Source organism: Vitis vinifera, chromosome 17, assembly GCF_030704535.1.
Source record: "Vitis vinifera cultivar Pinot Noir 40024 chromosome 17, ASM3070453v1".
Lineage (NCBI taxonomy): Eukaryota > Viridiplantae > Streptophyta > Magnoliopsida > Vitales > Vitaceae > Vitis > Vitis vinifera.
Window position 1 is genome coordinate 11189478 of NC_081821.1, and position 24274 is coordinate 11213751.

At 34.1% G+C, this 24274-nt stretch overlaps 2 protein-coding genes across 6 annotated transcripts; both read left to right on the plus strand.

The window, feature by feature from the left end:
• Window positions 1-3840: 3840 nt before the first annotated feature.
• LOC100262229 (C2 and GRAM domain-containing protein At5g50170) lies at window positions 3841-10494 on the plus strand. Its single transcript, XM_002277635.5, has 9 exons — window positions 3841-4679; window positions 5637-6845; window positions 6972-7154; window positions 7240-7523; window positions 7675-7791; window positions 8146-8408; window positions 8520-8694; window positions 9453-9725; window positions 9813-10494. Exons 1-9 carry the CDS (start codon window positions 4331-4333, stop codon window positions 10023-10025), a joined length of 3066 nt encoding a protein of 1021 aa, XP_002277671.2. The 5' UTR covers window positions 3841-4330; the 3' UTR covers window positions 10026-10494.
• A 1740-nt stretch (window positions 10495-12234) lies between these two features.
• Window positions 12235-22532, plus strand: LOC100267396 (uncharacterized). 5 transcript variants are annotated; one of them, XM_010664797.3, is made up of 10 exons: window positions 12235-12395; window positions 14676-14860; window positions 14955-15064; window positions 15295-15413; window positions 15517-15614; window positions 20284-20371; window positions 20479-20613; window positions 20699-20807; window positions 21441-21565; window positions 22236-22532. In XM_010664797.3, exons 2-10 carry the CDS (start codon window positions 14799-14801, stop codon window positions 22278-22280), a joined length of 891 nt encoding a protein of 296 aa, XP_010663099.1. In that variant the 5' UTR covers window positions 12235-12395; window positions 14676-14798; the 3' UTR covers window positions 22281-22532. The 5 variants fall into 5 exon arrangements, with proteins under 5 accessions (XP_010663099.1, XP_059589893.1, XP_010663100.1 ...); XM_059733910.1 differs by lacking the exon at window positions 22236-22532 and having other exon boundaries at window positions 21441-21672; XM_010664798.3 differs by lacking the exon at window positions 21441-21565 and having other exon boundaries at window positions 12264-12395; window positions 22236-22394.
• The last annotated feature ends 1742 nt before the right edge of the window (window positions 22533-24274 follow it).

Here is a 24274-nt window from a genome sequence, read left to right on the forward strand (position 1 = left end):
AAAAAGTTCGGGATTTTGAAGAAGTTCTTGAATCTTCACAAATCAATAATGATGAGATAAATGCATACTTAAATACTATTAATAAGGTTATCTTCCAAATGTGGGAAGTTTCCCTTACTATAGTAATTAAGAACAAATTTATCTTTGATATTATAGCTTTAATAGATTCAGGTGCAGCTTTGAATTGTTTACAAGAAGGTCTAGTACTTACCCAGCTTTATGAAAAAACCAGACAAACTCTTTTTGGAGCCAATGGTAGAAAACTTGTTATTAAGTATAAGCTGTCAAATGCTCATATTTGTAACCAAGGCATTTGCATTAAGCAAACCTTCATTCTTGTTAAAGACCTTAAGGAGAAAGCTCTCTTTGGAGTCCCTTTCTTAAGCTCTATCTTTCCCATGTGGGTAGATGACCAAGGAATAAGAACTAAACTCTTAGATTAGGAAATATTGTTTGAATTTGCCAATCCACCTAGAGAAAGAAATATAAACACCATAAAGGATCAAGTGATTAGGGGTAAGGAAAATCATGTTAATCTCTTAAAACAAGAGATTGCTCTGGTTGAAAGAGAAGATCAATTGAAGGTTAAGAAAACTCAAGATGCCATAGAAAAATTTAAGAATAAAATTATTGGAGAAGTTTGTTCTAACATTCCTTGTAACACCCAAGTTTTTTTAGGGATAAATTAGGAAATTATTAATAATAATTAAATTAAATAATTAATTAGTTTAATAAAATGGAAGAGGGGTAAAAATGTAATTTTATGAATAAATATCCTAGGTATAAATTAGAAATTCTATTTTTCTTGTTCTTTTCTGAATAGTGTTCCTGTTCGCATAATTCAAGAGAACGTAAGGTTGGAGTCGAATTTCAGGGTTTGAAGAATAGATCTCCATATGTAAGATTCAAACCCCTAGTTTAATATTTAGATTCATTGGTTAATCTCAAACACATTAGATATCTTTTGGAAAACCCAAATCTAGATTAGGGTTAGTTTATTTTTTTTAATTCGTTTTAATATCAAAATAGGGAAAATTTAAGATTTTGATTTATTGTTGGAATTTGGGAGATCTTAAGTTTTTTTAGATGAAAAAAAAAATTCCTTGGAAGGTTTTGATTTTAGGCTAGGGTTAATTTTATTAAAAAAAAGAAAAAAAAAAAGAAAAAAAAGTAAATAAATATATTGTTATTTGTGGCTGAATGATTAGAAAATATTAAAAAAAAAAAAAAAAAAAAAAAGAGGAAGGAACACGTGTGCACTGGAAGATAGAAAAATGGTGAGAAAAAAAAAAAAAAAAAAAAGAACGCGTGTGCATTGGAAGTTAGAAGAATGGTGGAAAAAAAAAAGTTGCATGCGTGTGGGAATGAAAGATAGAGGAATGAGGAAAATAATAATATTTATAATAATAAAATATATGCATGTGGAGTGTGTGAGTGGGTGGATAAAAATAATAATATTATTAATAATAAGAAGCATGCATGTGGAGTGTGTGAGTGGGTGGATGATACGTACATATTTATATATCTATTACAATGGTAGTTGTGTTTGGAAAATATGAAAGTGGTAGAATAAACTATATATAAATAAACAAGGTGACATACAATTTAGTTAAATTTATAGTATTATAATTAGATTAATGATAATAATTAAGTTAATAAGTAGCATAAAATTTAATTAGTGAAATAAATTGTAGTTTAACTAAATTATGTTGTGTCCCAAGAAATAAATTGAAAATAAAAATTAAGTTTTATATGAATTATAAATTTATTAATTTTCTAAAATAGGAATAGATTAAATTATCTTTCATAATTAAAAACATTAATTTGAATACCTAAAATTTTAGGATTGTCAAACCTATAATTTTAGATAAATAGTAATGATTATTTCTCTTATATTTTGTTAGGTGAAAAGTAGATTTTCAGAATTATTTTTCTTCAAAGTTTTTTAGGACTTCTTTTAAGGTAAGAGAAATTAATGCAGTTGTTTTTTTTAGAAACAAATTTTATATACATCATTTGGAAACGTTTTGAGTTATTATTCGTTTTATGCATGGATCAAATATGTTTTGCATGAAAAATATGTTAGAACCTTACATTTTGTTTATAACAGAGAAATGTAGAGATATTATATTTTGCAAATTTGAATAATTGAAATAAGTGTTTGACTCTAATTTGTTTGGCCTTTGTCAACGGGATATAATAGTTGACTTTTACATTTCTTGGTGGGGAATGTAATTGATTTGAACTCCAGCCTCTAGGGATTTGGTTAGAGGTTACTAGTACTAGTAGTGTTTGGTTCCGTTCACCTTAAAGGAACAATTTGAAGCTAGCCACCTATTTGAAAAGTCTCACCTAATTGGGCACCATTTGATGTTTGATGACCAGAGTAAATAAATAATTTGAATGTTTTGATCAAATTTGATATGAAAATGTTTGAATCAGAAATGAAAGTGTACAATTAAAAGCTTTGAATGTATTGGCAAAACTGACTCAAAGGTTTATGAAAATAATTAGTTATAATATCTCTTATTTTGCAAGTGAACTTGAAATATTTGATCCATAGATTGCATTAATGTTCCTTATTGGGCTTTGAGTTCATTCCCTTTGTTGATAATTTTTTTCAGGTACCCTTAGTTCGGGCGAGGAGTGATGGCTAAGTCAGGAAATGGTCATCATTAGGATTTTGCTTAGGATGTTATTTTTGGACATTGTTAGTTTATAAGTTTATGTTCATTTGGATTATTTGGTTTTTAGAAGTTGTTTAGATATTGAGCTTTTAAATATTTTTTTATGACAGTTTGAAGTTGAGATTTTGAGATTATGAAAATTTTATTAGCACTTGCATTATTTGAGTTTGCAATCTATTGGATAATGGATTTTGGTTGATGGATGCTTAGTTTTAAAGTTAAGTTTTGAAGATTTTAAAATTTTGTTCTACTACTCGGAACAGATATTTGGTAATTGATTACTTTCAAACCTTTTAAAGCCCTACCAAAAAGGTAATTTAGTACTAACTATTTGTAGGTGTCCAAAGGGTTTTGACATTATATTACAGCTCCATTGACATGGATGATCTGGCATGTCCAAAGTTTTTAACATGAAGTATGTGCTATGGGCCCAACACTCAATACATGGTGTAGTTAAATTTCTAGAAAGATTTTTAAGCCCCCTATAAATGGAAAGGAGGAATTGGTCCCAGAATGCTGTTGGGTAGAATTCTAGAATTTTTATTTGGTGTACTTGGGAAAGAAAATGTATGTTGTGGTCAAATTGGGGTGGCCTCCCCCAACCAACTCCCCCTCATAAATGGTATAGAGGATCTGTCCATTGTAAACTATGATGATGAGAGATGGTAGCAAAAGTCTGATAGTGAATGGCAAATGCTCCTCCCGATGATTCCTTGAATTCGGTCAGACAATATAGAATTTTATAATAAAATCATCATTTATTTTATATCATTTAAAACAAAAATTAAATATATTATCATTCTAATATTAAATATATTAAATCAAATATCATAATATTATTATAGAATATTTAATATAATTTAATAATAAATATATATTTATAAAATTCATATTTTTTATCGACACATTTTATATTATTATAAATATGATAAATTTTATATATATATATATATATATATCAATTTTTTTATAAAAATAACTTTAAAATATTATTATTATTTATTATATTATTTTAATTTTTTTAAAAATATTTTTATGAGTTTGGATGAATTTTAAGTTTCTTGTTAAAATAAATTTTCATCCTTGGTTTTACCAACAAAAATCGCCCTACCTCTCGATGGCAAATGCCATTTCGCTTTTCCCACACGCAACCCGAAGGCGGTGCGTGTGCGGGAGGCTGTCATTCCATCGAACCAAACCCAAAATACAGACCAAATCATGCTTCAACGTCACCTTGTTGCTTGTTACTCCCCAAACTTTCACACATGACACAACTACTCAAGAAGATAACTCCCACGATTTCCAATAAATGCAGATTGATTTCCCATTTACAGTAAAGCCCAAATCCCACGACCAAAATGGTCAAAATCTTCCCTGGCGCCATCACCCACAAGCTCGGATCAAACCAAAACCGTTTGGGAAATTGAATTTCGAATACCAACACTGTACAAAACAACATTGCTGAGATAACCGTCTTCTAAAGTAACGACTCTCAGACTCCCACACCTTTCCGTTCTCTGCGTGTCACTCTGTTTTCCCATCCACGTTTTCTCTAGACTTCTCTCCTCCCCATATTCCACCACCTGTTAAAACCAGCATTTCGTGCTTTTTGGGTGCTAGTTTGTTTGCAAGTATTTGCAGGAATGAGGCTTTATGCGTACGTGTTGGAGGGTAGGGACTTGTGTGTGGAGGACTCCTATGTGAAGCTTCAGCTGGGGAAGTTCAAGTCCAAGACTAGAGTGTTGAGGAGGAGCAGAAACCCGGTTTGGAATGAGGAGTTTGCGTTCAGGGTTCATGACGTGGGTGGTGAGCTCATTCTCTCTGTACTTCACCATGATGATGACTCCGGATTCTTCAACTCCTCCAATGAATTAGTGGGTCGTGTTCGTATTCCTGTTTCGGCGGTGCTAGCAAAAGAGAATCAGACCTTGCCGCCCACTTGGTTTTCTCTTGAAAGGGGTAGAAGTGGGAAATTTATCAGCAAGGAATATGGTTAGTTTTTGTTTTTGTTTTCTGGTTTTTTTTTTTTTTTTTTTTTTTTTTTTTGTGGTTATACCGTCTTCAACCTTGAGTGGAACAATTGCATTTGTTGTTGAATTAGGGGCATTGCACTTTTCCATGTTATTAGGGTTTATATAATTATGAAAAATTGGAGCCAATTCCATGCCTAATAACAAGAAAAAGGAATGACAATAAGCACTGTGACATTGTTCGGTTGAATTCTGAAAAGTGTGTTTGTATAATGTTTTTATACACTGGATTTAAATGCTGGATTTGTGGATACTGTATATAGTTGAATGAAATTTGTATACTGTGAAGAAATTATGAATCATGGAATTCCCTTCCCCCCCTTCCCATGGAAATTCAGTTGGTTTCATTAGGTTTTGAGTAGGGTTTGGAACAACCCCATTTGGTTGCTAAGTCAATTTTCGTTTCTTTACATCATTAAGCAGTGTGAATTGAGGCTGATGATTCGGAAAACTTGCCTATAGTGGTTCCATTATTGATTGCCGACTTCCCTCACATGAGGTTGTTTTAATTCATTTTCTGGAAAGAAAGTAGGCAACTGCTTTTGAATTGAGCTCTTTTAGCTTGGGTTTTCATTGTATTTTTCCTCAAACAAGGGGTCTTTTTAGGATCATCATTCTAGCTTTTTAGGGATTAATAAGGGTTCATTTTTAGCACCTTTCTTCCTTCCCCTTGTTAATTTCCAGAAAAATAAAGGAGTCTTAGACTCTTAATAAACTTGATGTGAACAATGATAATTGAAAGTCATTACAAAAATATATAAAACAATACTCACCATCATTGGCAACCTTTGGCTCAGTTTCTCATTGAAAGCTGTCTCACAGCATTAAAGGCAGTACATACTTATTGATTTGTGCTTTGCTTCGGTGTTGTGATACTTTTCCATTCCATATTTATGAAATCTTGACCTACCCCAAGCAGGGAAAATTCTTCTTACTATTTCTCTGCATGGAAGAAGTCAAGACACTACTGCTGATCACCCCCTATATGCACATTCAAGGGTCAAAACTAGGGACTTCAAAGAATGGGAAGGACTAGTTGAATCTGAAGATATTGTCAGCTCCAACACTTCAACCTGGAAGGTTCCAGAAGGGAAACAGTTGATGAAGGCTATTGCGAGCCGCTTAGAGAAGCTGCTTGGTAAGAATGAGGAAACCTCAAAAATGGATGACTCCTCAGAGGTATCCAGTATACCTTCTGATTATGAGGATTGCATAGAGGAACAACGACCCTCCTGTTGTAGCTTTGAAGAAGCTATTGAGTTGATGCAGTCTAGGAATGGAGAACAAGAAATGCCAGAGAACCTGCAGGGGGGCATTCTTCTTGATCAGACATATATTGTGGCATCTAAAGTTCTTAATATGCTTCTCTTTGCACCCAATTCACAGTTCAGGCAAGATCTGGCAGAACTTCAGAGAACAACAAACATGAAAGAGGGGCCTTGGACTTGGAAATCAGGGGCGTTGTCATGTTTAACACGAGTTGTTAGCTATACACAAGCTGCAACGAAATTAGTCAAGGCTGTTGACGCCTTGGAGGAGCAAACATATATTAAAGCAGATGGTAGAGAATTTGCTGTCTTGGTAAATGTGGATACTCCAGATGTTCCATATGGAAATTCATTCAAGGTTGAGTTGCTTTACAAAATAATGCCTGGACCGGAGCTATCTTCAGGAGAAGAATCCTCTCATCTTGTAGTGTCCTGGGGTCTGAGCTTTTCCCAGAACACAATAATGAGAGGCATGATTGAAGGAGGAGCTCGGCAGGGATTGAAGGAGAGTTTTGACCAGTTTGCAAATCTGCTTGCTCAGAATTTTAAGACGCTGGGTTCCATAGATTCATTAGACAAAGATCAGATGTTGGCAACTTTGCAAACAGAGCAACAGTCAGATTGGGAGTTGGCAACTGAGTACTTCGGGAATTTCACTGTAGTTTCTGCCTTTTTTATGGTCATTTATATCCTGGTGCACATTCTACTCTCTGTTCGTAGTGAACAACAAGGCTTGGAATTCAGTGGTCTTGATTTACCTGACAGTTTTGGGGAGCTTATCACTTGTGGAATTCTAGTCATTCAATTGGAGCGTGTTTATGCCATGATATTACATTTTGTGCAAGCTAGATTCCAAAGAGGTAACATGCTATACAACTTCAAATTTATATTCTCAATTTCTTTGAATCTGATTCAGCTTCATACTCTGAGTCAGTTATTCCTGTAACCTTTGACCAGGATCTATTCTTATTGTCCATCTATTACAGGAAGTGATCATGGTGTCAAAGCCCAAGGTGATGGATGGGTGCTTACTGTTGCATTGATCGAGGGGATTAATTTAGCTTCCTTGGATTCAACTGGGTTATCAGATCCCTATGTGGTTTTCACCTGCAATGGTAAAACAAGAACAAGCTCTGTCAAGCTTCAAACTCATGATCCTCAGTGGAATGGTATGCCTTTTGTTTTGATTAGTGTTTTTTTGACGTTCTTTTATTATCATCTCCCTATCCTTGGCTCACTGGATTAGTCTTGCAGAGATACTTGAGTTTGATGCTATGGAAGAGCCTCCTGCAGTGCTCGATGTGGAAGTTTTTGATTTTGATGGCCCATTTGATGAGGCAGCCTCACTTGGACATGCTGAAATCAATTTCCTAAGACATACTTCTACAGAACTGGCAGACATGTGGGTCTCCCTTGAAGGAAAGCTTGCTCAGTCATCACAGTCAAAGTTACACTTGAGAATTTTTTTGGACAATAACAATGGAGTTGAAACAATTAAAGAGTATTTAGCAAAGATGGAGAAGGAAGTTGGAAAGAAGGTAAATGAACAATTGTTTTTTTTTTTTTTTTATCTGTTTTGTAGTAATCTATGTTGGAATTTGCAATCTTGATGGTGTATAGATATTTTTTGCACTTTGATTTTATTCCTCAGAATAACATAAACCTAACTCCATTCTGGGTACTTTCCAGATAACCCTCCAGTCACCTCACAGGAATTCAACATTTCTGGCACTGTTTGGATTGCCACCAGAAGAATTTCTTATCAATGACTTCACATGCTACCTGAAGCGAAAAGTGCCTTTGCAGGTGCTACTAATGGTTATGGCTATCATGTTAACATGAACTCTTAAAATTGGTCATTTTAGTAGTTTTTAATGTTGACTAAAGGATACAGTAAAGAATTCAACCTGCTAAATGAAGGCATTCATGTCCTCATTATAGCACCTGTTGAGGAAGACAAATACAATCATCTAAATGCTTGCAAAAACAAATGGCCCCAATTCTAAGTGGTCTGTAGACAGCAATGGCAGATTTTCATGCTATGTGCAAACACCTGAGTTAACATGTTTCATTTAAAATTATAAATAGTATTGATTACCTGATTTACTTTCTTATGTTCAAGTTTCCATGGTTTAAGGTTGTGATGGTTTTTTGGTGCAGGGTCGACTCTTTCTGTCTGCAAGAATTGTTGGGTTTTATGCCAACTTGTTTGGACACAAAACCAAATTTTTCTTTCTTTGGGAGGATATTGAAGATATTCAAGTTCATCCCCCATCCCTAGCATCTTTGGGTAGCCCTTCGCTGGTGATAATTCTGCGGAAAGGTCGAGGTCTTGATGCTAGGCATGGTGCAAAGTCTCAAGATGAAGAAGGAAGGCTGAAATTCTATTTTCAATCATTTGTGTCGTTCAATGTAGCCAGCAGGTAGCATTGTTGGATAATGTTTCACTTGGTACTCAAAAATGAATATGGTTTTCTTATTTCCATGTTATTTTTATTTATTGAAGGGTTCAACTAAAAGTGTTGTACTAACAGGACGATTATGGCCTTGTGGAGAACAAGAACATTGACCCCAGAGCAGAAAGCACAAATTGCAGACGAGCAGCAGGATGAAGATGGGAGTTCTCTTCTTCTTGAAGACCCTGGATCTGTTTTCAATGTTGAAGAGGCAAAGATGTCCAAAGTTTACTCTGCGGAACTCCCTATTGATGTAAGTGGCATATTCTCTTCCCAATTGCTTCTCCATTGATTTGTTTAGTCTTATGGGATATTTGTTTTGTGGAAATGCATCCTTTGGCTTATTTTCACCATTAAAAAAATTGCTGAGATAAACAGAGAAACACAAAAAAATGAGAGTAAATGTGCTTCTTCAAATTGCCATCCACAGCCACAGGTGAAGGTGGGCAGAGAGAGCTCCATTGTGGAGATCATATGGTACAAGAACTATGCGTCAAGATGCCATGAGCTGGGGTCCATATTAATCATAAGCCTGGATATACAGACTGGAGATTGATTTCAAACCTTGAAATACCTAATATGTTTCTACTTTAACTGAACTACTGAATTTGGCATTGGACACTCCTACACTGCCGCACTAAAGCTATTACTCCAACCCACCACACGAACTGATATCCACAAAAACATAAGAGAAAACAGAAGCTCTCTACCCCTAAGCTTTTTTCCTTCCCTCACCCCTCAACTCACAAAACTGAAAAAGAAAAGAAGAGGCCTAGTTCCCTCTAGGTACCTTACAGTTTGGTATTTATCAACCAAAATCAATGTGTACAGTCTTTGGGATAGGGTTCAAGGTGTTCCATAGCCTCTTTTTTCTCCTTTTTTTTTTTGTGCTTATCAGAAGGGACTTCTCCCTGATTCTGGTACTAGGTTCATTTTTATCTCAGGTGCATTTAGTATCATAATTTATTGTATCTGTTTTTTGGCATTGAATCTTTGCTGGCAATGGTGCAGATAAAATCACTGATGGAAATGTTTGATGGAGGAAACTTGGAGCACAAAATTATGGAAAAGTCAGGCTATCTAAATTACAAGGCTACTGGTTGGGAAACTGTAAAGCCTGACCTATATGAACGACATCTCTGTTTCAAATTCAACCGCCATGTCTCAATCTTTGGAGGGGAAGTTACCTGCACACAGAAAAAATCTCCTATTGGAAATGACAATGGTTGGATTCTGAATGAGGTTATGGCTCTACACGATATCCCATTTGGTGACCATTTCCGGGTAGGTGACTGCAACTTGGACATCCATTTGATTTCAGATTCCTTCTTTTACTGTTGTCAGTTGCAAATCTTCCTCTCCTCCATGCAGGTACATTTTAGGTACCAGATTGAGAACTTTGGCCTTGCTCCTGGTAAATGTAAATGCGAGGTCCACATGGAGATACTGTGGCTGAAAAGCACGGTTTTCCAGCAGAGAATCACTAGAAACATAACCGAAAAGTTCACGAGTAGATTGAAGGAAATAATTGAACTGGTTGAGAGAGAGGCTCTACTGAATTGCCCACAAGATAGTTCCCCCTGAAGTGAAGTGCAGAGTGGTAGCAGTTGGAAGATGCTCAACTACTTCTGGTTGATAGTGTTCAAAGTTCACAGCCATCAATGGGGTTCACATTTTTTACTCTCTGCCTCATTTTTTGTATTCTAGTGTTATGTGAATGTGATCATAAAGCATTCCTAAGTTGTGATTTTTACACTCTAAACCCGAAATCCTGTTTCAGAAATGATATTATCAAGTCCATAATCCAATAAAAAATTATGAACTAGTAAATTTTAGCTAATGGAACATGGAAAGCGAATGCAAACAGAGCGTTATTGATTGGTCAAGTTATTCGACTAGATCTATGTGATTGGGATGTGCTGGGATGAGAGATCCAGCTGACAAATTAGTGACTTTCTGATGGATGTCGACTGGCAAGTGGAATCTTGTAAAGCCTTATTATTTGAAGATTTTATTCAAAAATATAGCATATGTAATAAGTAATTTCTTCTAACCGTTGTGTTGTGTGAGATTTTATGAATTATATATATAAAAGAATAATGACAACATAGAAGAATACTCATTTTTCCATGATAGTTACTTTATTTGATGTTGTATTAGGCTCGGTGAACTTTTCATCTGGACTAGTGAGTTTGAACATTTCAACATTGGTTTGTTTGATTACATTATTCAAGAGAGCTCCTCTATTCAACTTTCCATTAGCCTAGCCTATCTTGAGTGAACAAATTCAAAGTGTTGTATATGGCCTCTCGAGTGCCGATAGCTTCAAGATAGTAATCCACACTCTTTTTGCCTAATTTACATAGCTAAATTTAAGGTGAGATAGATTAGGTGGTAGCCTCCTCACTTGCTAATTTAATATAGGTGTTGGTACCAAAGCGGATCGAGCCTAGACCCAAATAAGACTATTTGGGTGATACCAACACCTATACCACTAAACTTCAAAGCTTTGATATGATTTTAAAGCTCTCTTATTATCTCGCCAGTCTTAAGATTTAAAACCTTATAGTGCGTTCACCCAAGCTCTCTTATTATCCTGCCCATCTTATGATTTTAAATTTTATAGTGCATTCACCCAAGTGCTCACAGCTAACACAAGGGGAGTTGATTGACAACAATCTATCCCCAGCGATAGGAGTTGATGGACACGATCAACCCTCCAATCTGCTAACAATCTCCCCTTAGGGTTTGAATCTATGACCTCATTCTGATATCACTTGTAGGACTTTAGGTGCTACTAACTCTCCTAAAAACAAATGTTGTTAGGAAATGTGCATACCATGACCTTATAGTGCATTCACTCAAATGCCCACAATGAACACAAGAAGAGTTGATGGACGTGGCCAATTCTTCAATTTGCCAACAATATATATATATGTAAGTTATACCTAAGTGAGTTTATGAGAATTTTGTAGAATTCTCTACACAATTTTTGGTACCATAGCTTCATTATGGAAATGTGTAAATATTTCTTTGAATTTCTATGAGCTTCTTGTCCCTATTTCAAGTCCGACCAAGGTGCTACAATAAGACCAAGGATGAAAATATCGATAATCACGGATATATCGGAGAAATATCGACAGATATTTTGGAAAAAAATTTTGATAAGCAAAAAATTGATCAAAACTTATGGAAATGTAAAAAAAACCTCATATTAATGTAATTAAAAGTATAATAAACAATTTAAAATTGTTTTGGTGAAGAATTTGATATATATATATATATATATATATATATATATATATATATATATATATATATATATATATATATATATATATAATATGATTTGCGATATTAAATATAATTATATTATGTCAATTGTACTTATACACTCATTATGAAGTTTCATGAAAAATTTATTTTATTAAATATCAATAATTTATACATATTATCACATAGTTTGAGGTTCAATTCTGACTATTGGATCATATCCAGTTTCAATTTGGACCATCAGATGCACTGGGGTCCAAATTGAAATATCAATAAAATATTTTATTTGAGATCTAATTTCTAAAATTTTATTAAAAATATGTGGTAACAACTTTCTTTTATTAACATTAATTTATTTAAATAATTAAAATTATTAATAATTTATCTTATCAAATTAATTTTAATTCATAAAATATCATCGATAAAAACCAAATTTTAATCCATGGTAGTGATTTAATAATGGATAATTAATAATTATTTATATAGAGTGAGGAAAATTGTTCTAATGACATGTTTCCTTTTTTTTTTTTTTTTTAATCTCTACTAAATCTAAAAATAAAAAGGCCACCACTTCTCTCACTCGGGCATCAAGAAGCCCGAAGCCCTTTTCTGAAGTTGCCCTCCAGACGAGAGAATCCCTAAAAAGGCCCTATTTTCCTCTGCCACTCTCAATCCTCCCAGGTACTAATCTAATCTTGTTATTTATTTTTATTTTTCTGCAACCCCGTTTGATTCCCAAGAAAATCCATCCCCCATTCGATTTATGGGAAAATTCATCCTCGTTTGATTTCCGAGAAAATCCATGCAAAATCCCCAAGGAAAACCAGAAAGATTGCTTTTTTTTTTTTGCTTCCTGTGTTTTCTGGATCTGTTCTAGGGGTCGCTTTGCTTTTGTGCCATTGGATTTAAATTTCACGAACCCTAAATCCACGATTTTTGAGCCAGGCTAAAAAACACAACCTTTGCCTGCAAATCATGATCAGATTTTGTCACCTGTGCGCGGGCTGGACTGGTAGGAAATATCGGGAAATTTTCAGAAAAATCGGAAAAAAAATCGGATATACAAACCGAAAATTCGCCGATAAATTGCAGTGTCCGGCTATTTTTTGAAGATTTCGCCGATTTTTCGTCTGCATCCATTTTTCGGCGATTTTTCAATAAGAGTATAAGACACGGTGCTAAATCTTATCAATAAACTTGTATCTTATATTTAAAAGTCAAAGTTAAATATTATATTTCAGTACATTGCCCTAAAACTCTGAGGGCAAACCTGAGAAATTTAAAGCATAATGGTTAGATACAGTGTAATTTATACTAATAATAATAAGAAAGAAGAAGAAGGAGGAGGAGGAGAACTATGCGGATCACCTCAAAATCCTCTCTGATCCTTGATAATCCAAAGTTTATTTTTAAAACACCTCATCGTCTTATTCATTTCAAGTAAAACTATATAGAAGTTCTGTTGGTCGTCATAAATAATAAACTAAAATACAATTAAAACTTAAAAACTAAATACATAACAACAATATTTATTCCCATCACAAAATAATCTCTCTCTCTTTTTTAATTTTTTTAATTTTGTATATTTTTACTATATCTAACCTTCCATCGAATATGAAATGGGTATGTGTTTAGAGGGTAATTGACAATCATAAAAAACCCCACAATAAATTCATGCTAAAAAAAAAATTGAGTGAAGATATGAAAAAGGAAGGTAGGTAGGTACAAAAAAGTGATAATTTTAAAGGTAAGATTAAAATTTTATATAATTTTGTGTTTTTAAGTTTACTTCTTAATTTTTAATTTTTTTTTTAAAGTTGGTATTGGAAAATAATTAAAATAGTATGACTAATGAAGTATTCACCTTAAGTTATATTGAGTTTTATCCGATGTTTTGAAAATCGGATTGGATCGATTGATCCAACTAATCGGACCGTCAACCGGTGGCCTTTTCGATTTAATTCACCCTTTTGAATCGTTTATCCAGTCTTAAACTACTTCAACCACCGATGAATTGGGTGAGTAGACACTTCTTCAAAAACCTAAGGGCTCAACACCACCTCCCTTTTTGACAAAATGGGTCAAACCTCCTTTATGGCCCAACATTCAATGCCCACTCTATCTTGGAAAACGGGTCACTAGTCATGCATTGAGTCTCATGCCCCAACAACCATTTACTTTGTGATGAATGGGAAGAGGCTTATAAAGGTCTTCATATCTCCTCTCATTTGTTTGTGTTGAAACTTAATTGGGAATAAACTATATAGGTTATTTCAAAAAGATATATATATATATATATATAAATACGATATGATTTTCCAATTATAGAAGTTAAAAATCTCATCAAAATAGGATTATTATTTTAGTTTTTTAAAAGTTTAGGAAATATTGTGTTAGAGAAGTTCTATTTAAATATAATTAATAGTTTGTTTTTTGATTTCTTAAAATTTTTGAAAAAAAAAATTATCAAATAAAAAATAATATATATTTTTTATTTTCAATATATTCACATTTAAATATTATACATATTTCACTTAATAAATTTTAAAATATTAATACATTTATACTTATACATAAGATAAAAATTAAATATTATTGATTTTTAATTTTAATAATATATTTATAAGTTCAATTGTGGTTCAATCATCGATTCAATTGGTGAACTATGAACTAGTAACTTTTTTTGTTCAATAATCAATTCGATTATAAAAATATTGATAAGTAATATATATAAATCAAAGTCAATTGGTTTTAAAAATAGGAGCTTCTTTTTTTTTTTTTAATTAATTTTAAATTTTACAATACTTATTCATTATTTAATGTATAAATTACATCGTTCCTCACATAATTTTTGAGAATTTCTTCGGAGATTAGGTGAGGGAATTTAATAATCTAAATACGTGTCACTGATAATAAAACATTAATCTGGTTTGGCATAATCCTATCCTTGGATTGGATTAGGACAAGAGTAGTCCAAGCAGGAGGACTCTTTCACAAAACCCTTCCGGTTTTGGATCGAGGGCATTTTTTTCCCTTCCCTTCCTCCTATACAAACCAGAGTTTATTCTGGAATAGAGGTGAAAGATGCAACACGACGAAGTGATATGGCAGGTCATCAGGCACAACCACTGCAGTTTCATGACCAAGTAAACTTGATCTTCCTTCGTACCCTTTGTTTCTGATTATATTTTCTTTGAGTCAGTTGATTCAATGTGGTATTTTTTCGGTGTTGTGTTGCAGAATCACAACTGGGAACTTTTGCCGCAATCCCTATAACGTAACTGGGATTTGCAATCGCAGTTCCTGCCCTCTGGCCAATAGTCGCTACGCCACAATTCGAGACCATGATGGTATGTGTTTTCCCCTTTTTTGTAAATATAATTCATAATTTATTTGGTTAAAAATTGAAGGTTTTGGATTAGGGCGGACTGTACATTGTAGATCGAGTTTAGCAGACTGCTTGAATAGTTTTATCAGTCATGTGATTTATGGATTGTTTCCTCTTTATTAAAATTACTTCTTTAGATCAAAGCTGTATGTGGCTGACTATGTTAGTGATTGGTCTCTGGTTCTTGTGCAGGAGTGTTTTATCTATACATGAAAACCATTGAAAGAGCCCATATGCCAAACAAATTATGGGAACGGGTTAAATTGCCACGAAACTACGGAAAGGCTCTTGAGCTTATTGACAAGCATCTAGTATTCTACTTCTCCTTGCAATTTCATATGGTTTTTGTTTACTCTTCATCGAAGTTTTTGGAGGACACCAGTTGCTTAATCTATATTTATTTGGTTTTAACAGATGTTTTGGCCGAAGTTGCTTGTTCACAAAACAAAGCAGCGTCTCACTAAAATGACTCAGATGCGAATTCGCATGAGGAAGCTTGCATTGAAAACAAGGTCCATGTCTTCTCTTTTCAGTAACTCCTTTTGATATGTTTTACACGAGATAATCATCACGATTTTCAACATTAGAGAAAATTGATTCTGTTGATAGCTAATATGGAACAGTTTATTAATTTTGAGTTGGTTCGCTTATTTATCTTTTTTTTTTTTTTTACCCTATGGCTAAATTTTGAAAATTGATTCATGATAAGTGAAATACCCTAACGGTTTTTATGGAAATTTAAGTCATGAAGAGTGCTCCATAGAGGATTACATATTAGGGAGAGTAAGCCCGTGTGTTAATAACCTATTTCATTCAACATTACACTAGTGGTTAAAGAACAAGCATTCTAAGGTTCAGGCCGGAAGGGTGGAAAATGGATGTTATGGACAAAGAGATGCTATGATTAAGATATTTAATTAGAAAAGGTATCCAGTAGAAGTGAATCATTGGTAAGTATTTGCTCAAATGTGGGTAATTCAAAACTATGTTATTCAAAATTGTTATAATAAAATCATACACCGGCATGGTGTTACTGCATTACTAAATGGCAGCCATAACTGATATGGAGTTTAAAAAACATCACGGTTAGAAAAATCATAACTAAGATGGAGTTTGAAAAACATTATGCTTAAGAAAAAAATGAAGTAGTATGGTTATAAGGGAGAGGTTGGGTCATCGGTTTCTTCTTTAGGTTTATTTTACTTGAAAGCAGAGTTGCTGGTGACTTGCTGGAGTTTTAAGGTTATTGTAGACCCCCGTTTGGGGCCTCATCTCTCAGGCAACCTGTTTTGCCAAGTGTCACAGTCCCATAGGGCCACGTGTCGCCTCGTGGTTAGTGGTCATAGAATCAGATAGTGGAATTGAGGAGCGAGTGAGAGTTTGACACGTGGCATGGAGATATTCTGGCCGTTAGTGAGGAGCGTATATTTTCTGTTAGAGGAGATTCGTTGACAGGGAGGGGAGCTTGCTCTGTTACTGGCAGGAAGCAAAAAGGTGGGGGCGGGGGGGGAGATATTTTTCAGGAGGAGAAAAGAGCTTGAAAAGAAAAGAGGAGATTGGTCTGGAGGGGATTTTCCTTGAGCTTAGGCTGCTACGGAGAGGGGTTTTGGCGCCAAGGACGGGAGCAGACTGGTTTTGTAGCTGAGCTTCATTGGAGAGGAGTTTCATAGGTATGGAGTATCGTGTTTTTTTTTAGGGTATTTTTCATTATCACTGTTCTTCATCATCTTTCTCTGGCTACTTGGGCATTGTTAGTTTTGCTTGGTTGTGGATTGAGATTTGCTGAATTTGAGTTTGTTTTTGTATTTGCTCTGTTTTGGTTCTTTTCTGCTTTCTTTGTTTTCTCCTGTCAATAACCGATGTATGGATTATTTTTGAGATTGATGTTTGATTAATCATGCCACTGCTCCCTGCTTGTCTCACCTGTTTAGATCCATTGAGTGCAACATGAGATGGAGTCTTGATTAACGAATTCTGAGCTTGCTCTGTTTCTGGAGCCTACCTTTTTTTTTTCTTTTTGCTTTTGAAAAATACCGACCATTACTTTGTAAAATACCTGAAAGTTCTAGGATGATGTAGAAAATGTTTCTAACTCCAAGTGGTTTCTGGATTGGATGGATTGGGGAAGTCGAAAGTTCAAGTCATTGGTCTGGTTTTGGTTGCTGTCGGAATGGGTGAAGGAACTGGTAGTAGTGGGGCTCCTGTGGTTGCAGTTGTAGAATCATTGGGGAGGAGTTTTTGCATCCTGACTGAGAAACAGAGTTATTGAATGGATACACAGTCTTGAGGCTCTCCTACTGTTTCCATTGAAATTGCTGATAATGGGGGAATAGAAGAGTACAAGGCATAAACTTCAGCTTCTGATATCAGGTTCACTTGATGGCCAAGTTCCCATTGGGAAATCACTACCAGAACCATCATCAGTTAGAGCTCCCTGTTGTATAAACTCCGTAGCATGGTGATGTAACGAACCCAATAATGGTGTTTGGTGTGCTTATGGGCTTGAACTTGGGTGTATTTTGATGAAAGATTTCTTCAAGTCATTCTCCAAGAGGCTCGAATGCAATATCACCGCCTATGAGTTCTACCATAGAGTCTACGTTCCTGAGGGACAGTCTCCTAAGTCTGATCCCAAGGAGCCTTTGAGGGTTTATGTTCTGTTCCAGCACATACAGAAAATGTTGTCGAGTGAGACTGCTGTCATTGCTGAGACTGGAGATTTTTGGTTTAACTGTCAGAAACTGAAATTGCCTAGGGGATGCAGATATGAGTCCTAAATGCAATAAGGATCAATTGGTTGGTTAGTAGGTGTCATTCTTGGGTATGCACAGGTCATGCCAAACAAGAGGGTGATGATTACATGCATTTCTATACTGAGGAGTGAGGAGCTTCTTGAAGTTCTGGGAGTTAGTGGGAATAGCAACTCATCCCAACCATGTAAATTATGTGGTCATTCAGAAAATATACTGTATATGCTCATTTGTGATAATGGTGAAGAAGCCTTCCATGCATCTTGCTGCAATCCCAGGGTAATGATAATGCCAATTGATGAATGGTTCTGCCATAATTGTTCAAAATCGAAATCTAAAGTATCATTGGAGACTACCTTCCTAAAGTTGCGTTGCATCAGCTTGAAGAACTCGAGATTGCGGACGTTGATTAATCAGATTTTAAATTGGCAGCATCAGCTTTGCAGAAATCCGAAAGTTGACCCTGAAATAAAGACCCTATTTGTAGATCATGCTGGTGGGCAGCCAAATGGTGCAAGGGCCTCATCTTCTCAGGTGGTCAGAGACTGGTTGATGGCTTTATGATCAAGGAAGGGGATTATAAGCTGGTGAAGACGCGATTCAGTGCATCCTTTGCCACCCACCTTCATTCATTCCTTCAGAGTAACGGGATTAATATTGTAGTTGGTGTTCAAACTCCAAATTGCATTAGACAGACGGTCTTTGGTGCAGTAGCACTGGATTATCAATCCGTTACTGTAATTGTTGATGCCAAAGACTGCTTTCCAACCACCATGCCGTCACTGTCGGCACTGATCTTGCAAACCAGTGGCTGTCAAGAGATCCTTCTATCCCCACCAACAGTGCCTTGGATGCCCCGTCTGCTGAATTATGATGCGTGCTGCACTTTTCCATTTCTGGATATGCTAGTGGAACATAGGAAGTATGGTGGGATGGGTTCAAACACTACTTGGGCAGCAGAGAACGAGCCAGCAGCCACAGCCACAGCCACAACCATACCTTCCTCTCTTTCTCCGTTGACGTCACCATGGGATTGACTAACTCTTGTGATGTCTCAACCACAACATTCATATTCAAAGACAACAAATGGGCTTTCTCAGTCCGGCGCTGCATGGACTATATGATGCTGTGCTAAGTGTGCGTTTGAGACGCCTACAGGAACTGCTCTATGTCCGCTGCAACTATTCTTGAAACCGGCAATTGAGGATTTTAATTTCCCGAAGTTCCATGATGAATTTTCTTTAGATGGATTTCATGGGAACAATGGAAATCTCTCCGGACAAACACCCAATCAAACCTCATTGGTGAAAGCCTTGCATGGTGGCCATGCCACCTTAAGTCACGTGTTTTTTTTTCTCTTTATTATTATTTATTCTTATCTGAATTTTGAAATGATTCCCTACACTCCCATTTTCCACATAACTTCTCGGATTCTAGTTTTCTTTGTTTTAATTTTCCAAACTCTATTTTTATCAAATAATTTATTTATTTATTTATTTATTTTTTAATTTTCATCTTTAGTTTTTTTTAGAATCCCTCAAAAATCTCGTTTTCCAATAAAATTTTGCTGCCATCTTTCTTTCTGGCAAACAATTTTCACAATTCTTCTGTTATTTTTTTTAAAACGTTTTAAAATAAGCAAGACTTTAATTTTGTAATTCCAATTAATGGAATTTATGAAATTAATTCATGCTAAAATAGATCGGGCTTTGGTGGGGGCCCCACATATATGATTTTATGATCGATTGATTGACTGATTGATTGACTTGATTATCATACTGATTGATTTATTTATGCTCTATGACATGCTCGAAATTATTTCTTAATTGTGCACTAACCTCACTTTTTGATAGCTTATTGTGGCTCGTCGCCCTGGTACGTATCTATTCCCACTCTGGTCTTTTTATATACATGTTTTGATTCTCATATGTGCATGATAGTTCCGGGTATTCATTGTTTTCCTTATTAGATGCCATGATTGCTTCATCTCATTAGTAGAGACCCGACTTTAGGGACTTAGAGGGGTGCTACAGTCTTTACTGTACCTTCCCAATAAGTAACCTGATCCCCGAACCCGATCCGGTTTTTCATAGACCGCATTTTCCAAAATAAAGAGTCACACTTAGGGTTTTTCTTTCTTATTTTGTTTACCCTTTAAAAATAAAACAAAAATAAGTGGCGACTCCAAGTCATTTTTTTTAACCAATTAAATCATTTTTCAAAAATAAAAATCGAGCTCGCCATCGAGTGGGAAAAGCATGAGCCGAAATGCGGGGTCCACAGTTATGTTATTGAGTGGTGCATGAATTTGCTTTCATTTTCATTTTTTTTCTTGATTGGTTTAACTGTTTATACATGCCGCTGTTCCACATTGTGAGGATGAGTAAGTTTATTTCTGTACTTTGATTTGGCTTTGAATGTCATTGAACAGGGAGAAGATAATGACCACACCTAGGAAAGAGAAGAAGAGAGAGGCTAGAAGAGAGGAAAAGGCCGAAAAAGCTGCGGTTTTGGACAAGGTTATCATTCTTTGCTTGAGATATATATATGTATGGATAGATGGATAGATTGATAGATATTCAACTATGTAGTATTGACTAAAGAATACTCACTAATACTTTTGCAGAGCATTGAGAAAGAATTGCTGGAACGTCTTAAGCGTGGAGTTTATGGTGACATATACAACTATCCTGTTAAAGAATATAATAAAGTTCTTGATATGGAAGGACTACAAGCTGCTAGTGAAGATGAAGAAGAGGAGGTAAAGTGGTTTAGGCTTATATATATATATATCAAAACAATTTTTTTTTCTTTCTTCTATACTGAAGATCTACTATTGAAAGCAGGAGCCTGAAATTGAATATGTTGAAGGCTATGAAGAACTTGAAGAAGAAGATGATATTGAAGATTTTGGTGGCCTTGAGATTGATGAGTCTCTCAAGGATGAAGATCTCGGTAAATAAAATTTTATGTTTTCCGGTGCATTTGATGTTATAATGAAAATGCATAATCATCCTATATCTCCCCATAAATGCATGCAAATGATCACAGATACCTACATTTCATGACCAACCAATGCAAATGATTTGTGTTGCATATATGTACGGGTTTCTTCCACTTTCTTGTTTATGAGCTCTAAAATCCTCAATTTGATTGCAAAGAAGTATTTGGTAAAGAAAAAGAACTTGGAATTGTGTGACGGCTCCTCCTGCCCAACATGTTAAAAATATTTTATTTTTTTTCGCTGTTTTTCCTATGCTTTCTAGGCCATTAAATGGATCAAGTAGGAAAAGCTTCTAGTTCCAAAGTCAATAATGAAGTGGTGAAGAAAAAGAAGTTGGAAAAAAAGGGAAAGAGTTGCAAAAAGTAGACATTTACATCCTCTTTATGCTGTCCTTGTCAATAACTAAACTGTTGATTCAATATAGCATGTCCTATGATAGGTGAATATCTGAAATTTAATCCACTTCTACCCATGAACACCCTTGGTATGTGACAACGCATCACTTCGATGCCAATGTGTAAGTTTGCATATAATAGGACAATATATGCTAGCCTGGCTCAAATACTTAAAAAGTAATATTGCAGATGATGATGAGATGGATTTAATTGACCGAAAGAGAGTGAGAAGAGGATCTGGGTCAGCTCATGGAAAGCTTGACAAAGATGAACGAGGCGCAAATTTGAAAAAGAGACCAAGGGTACTTGTTGAGGTAAATATCTGTTTCGAATTATGCAAGTATGGTAACTTAAGATATGTATCCATTCAACCCTGACGATGTTTCTTCCTTTAATGAGTATGATTCTGATAATTTTTTTTTTTTTTTTTTTGAAAATATTCTTAAGCAAGAGACCCGTACGCAATGTTTGGTTCTCAGAAAATTTAAGGAAAAGAAAATAAAGAGGAAAAGTAGAAGCAAAATAAAAAATGAATTTAAAGTCAATAAATTATTTTTATATATTATTTCAAATTCAGTTATCCTATTTTAACATTTCTATATAAAGATTAAGTAATTTGAAAATGCATAAGTTTTTAACTAATTTTTGTTATCTTTGACTTTCTTTACGATTTTCTATGGTAAAATCAAACATAAGAAAAGTATTTTTTCTCTTAAAACTTTTCTGAAACCAAACAAGCAAGAGTGGTATGAAGTTGGACCATGTGAAGTGGTAGTATTATTGCCATCCATTACTCTAATTCAGATTGCTAGAGATCTCTGAGTCACTGAGCATCCAAATTCCCAGTGGTGTGAAATGATGATGGTCCTTGAATTTTACTACTTCATTGTGTGATTAGTTTGATCACTTGAGTGTTGTCCAGCTAATTGAATTCGAATAGTAAAAATAATGGGTTTTATTTTATTTTTTGAATATTTTCATCAGGTTGAACATGAAGGCACTGATGAAAGACAGAAGGCAATCCAATGAAGGAGCTTGTGATTTGCATCTTCAATCCACTTACAGCATGACAACAAGTATCCTCCTCACTCATCACAGATCGATTAACCTTACCAAGGAGGGGGAAACAGCCAGAGAAAGAAAGAGTTTTGGATGCCTGAGACTAATATTAGTCCCAAGCTCGATTTTGTTAGGGGGTAATCATGAAAATGGTGACTGTATAACAATATGGAGTTGAAAATTTTTATCTGAGGCCATTCATTGTTGTGTGCTGTGATTCAATTCAGGAGTGTTCTGTTCTCGAAACAGTTTTTGAAAATTATTCTAAAATGTTTTATAAAATAAAAGTCTATTTGTGAAATTGGAATATTGAAAATGATTAAAAAAATGTTTTTGATGGTACCATGTTTTCTAGTTTTGCAAATAAAAATTTGTTTTTTATTTTATGATGGTAAAATATGTTATCCTGGGCAACATAAAACTTGATTCAAAAGTTGTTACCAAAGAGAGCGAATGTTTTGTGTGAAAAAGTAGAGCAAAGGGGCATATTTTGAGGAGAGAAGAGGTGGGTGGTGAAACACTAATAAATGGAATGGTGGGTGATGGGTCTAATTATATGACTATTGAATTTGCAAAAGATAGGGCTGACCCGATGTGATAATTATTGAAAAATGTCATTTATCTCAAAAAATTTTAGAGGATAATTTTACTATTAAATATGTTTTCTATATTACCTATAAATAATTAATTAATTTTGAGATTATCAGTAATATGCTGCCCATACATGATGATTAAGTAACGGTGCATATTTTATGTCCAAAAAAATTGTTTTTCACTTTTGAACTATTAATGGGCTGTATAATAAAGTTTTACATGATAAAAATAATTTTATTATTTACTTGAATGGACTTGGTAATGATTAGTGTCATTGAAAGTTAGAATTTTCATAAAAATATTCTAATAATCTGTACATTATTAATCTAGTTTATTATTTTGTATTAATTATAAATTATTTTATATTATCACATCAATATGGTATATTCAATAAATTTGTCATTTTTTTTACTCCTTTATTAATGGGGTTGAATGAAAAAGAAAAAAAAAATACATACATATATATATATATAAAGAAATTACATTATTTGAAACATACAATTAAAAACTTTGTTAGCCTAATAAAATGAATAATTATTTTTTTGGAGCACTCATCAATAATATATAAATATTCAATTGAATAACATAGAACTATTTAATGAAATAACACACAACTATTTGGTTGGGTAATATAGCACGTGAAAAAATAAAACAAAAATAAATTAAATTATATTGTAATATATTTTAACGTTAGTGTATTTGTATTGTAAGTATAATACATTTATGTCGTATTTATATTTCATTATAAAAGTAATTATTCTAAAAATATTTATTCACACCTTATTGGTATTAACACATCATTATCGGTATATTAAAACCATTCACACAGTGCATTAAAATTGTTTAATAATTTATGTATATATAAAAAGAAAAAAGCTACAAGTCTTGTAAATTCAAATTAGTATTTCATTTATTTTTAGAAATAACTCATAATATAAATATGTTATGAAACATGTATGATCATACAAAATTATCACTTTTATAAAATAAAATTTTAAAATTTTTGCAATTAGGTTTTATTGTAATTTATTGTAATGTAAGTGTATTTATATTGTAATTATAACATATTTTTTTTCGTACCTATATGTGGACCCGCGTTTTTCACATGCTTCCCAACTCAAATGGCGAGACTCACTTTTCATTTATTTGTAAAAAATAGATTTTTAGAAAAAGACTTGAAGTCCCACTTATTTTAATTTTTTTCAAAGGAAAAACAAAATAAGAAAGAAAACCTTGTGTAACTCCTTATTTGGAAAATACATGTCTGCAAAAACAGAATCTGAATCTGGGGGTCAGGTTACTTATTGGGAAGATACGATGATGAGCCGTAACACCCCTCTAAACCCGTATACGTACGACCTTTATTAAAC

What these genes read in the sequence shown, in the direction of transcription:
- LOC100262229 (XM_002277635.5), top strand. Translation starts at nt 4,331, where the DNA reads ATGAGGCTTTATGCGTACGTGTTGGAGGGTAGGGACTTGTGTGTGGAG. An exon ending in AGCGAAAAGTGCCTTTGCAG is followed by an intron (nt 7,792 to 8,145) that starts GTGCTACTAATG and finishes TTTTTGGTGCAG; the next exon opens with GGTCGACTCTTTCTGTCTGC. An exon ending in CTGCGGAACTCCCTATTGAT is followed by an intron (nt 8,695 to 9,452) that starts GTAAGTGGCATA and finishes GCAATGGTGCAG; the next exon opens with ATAAAATCACTGATGGAAAT.
- LOC100267396 (XM_059733910.1), top strand. Translation starts at nt 14,799, where the DNA reads ATGCAACACGACGAAGTGATATGGCAGGTCATCAGGCACAACCACTGC. An exon ending in AGCTTATTGACAAGCATCTA is followed by an intron (nt 15,414 to 15,516) that starts GTATTCTACTTC and finishes TGGTTTTAACAG; the next exon opens with ATGTTTTGGCCGAAGTTGCT. An exon ending in GTGAAGATGAAGAAGAGGAG is followed by an intron (nt 20,614 to 20,698) that starts GTAAAGTGGTTT and finishes TATTGAAAGCAG; the next exon opens with GAGCCTGAAATTGAATATGT.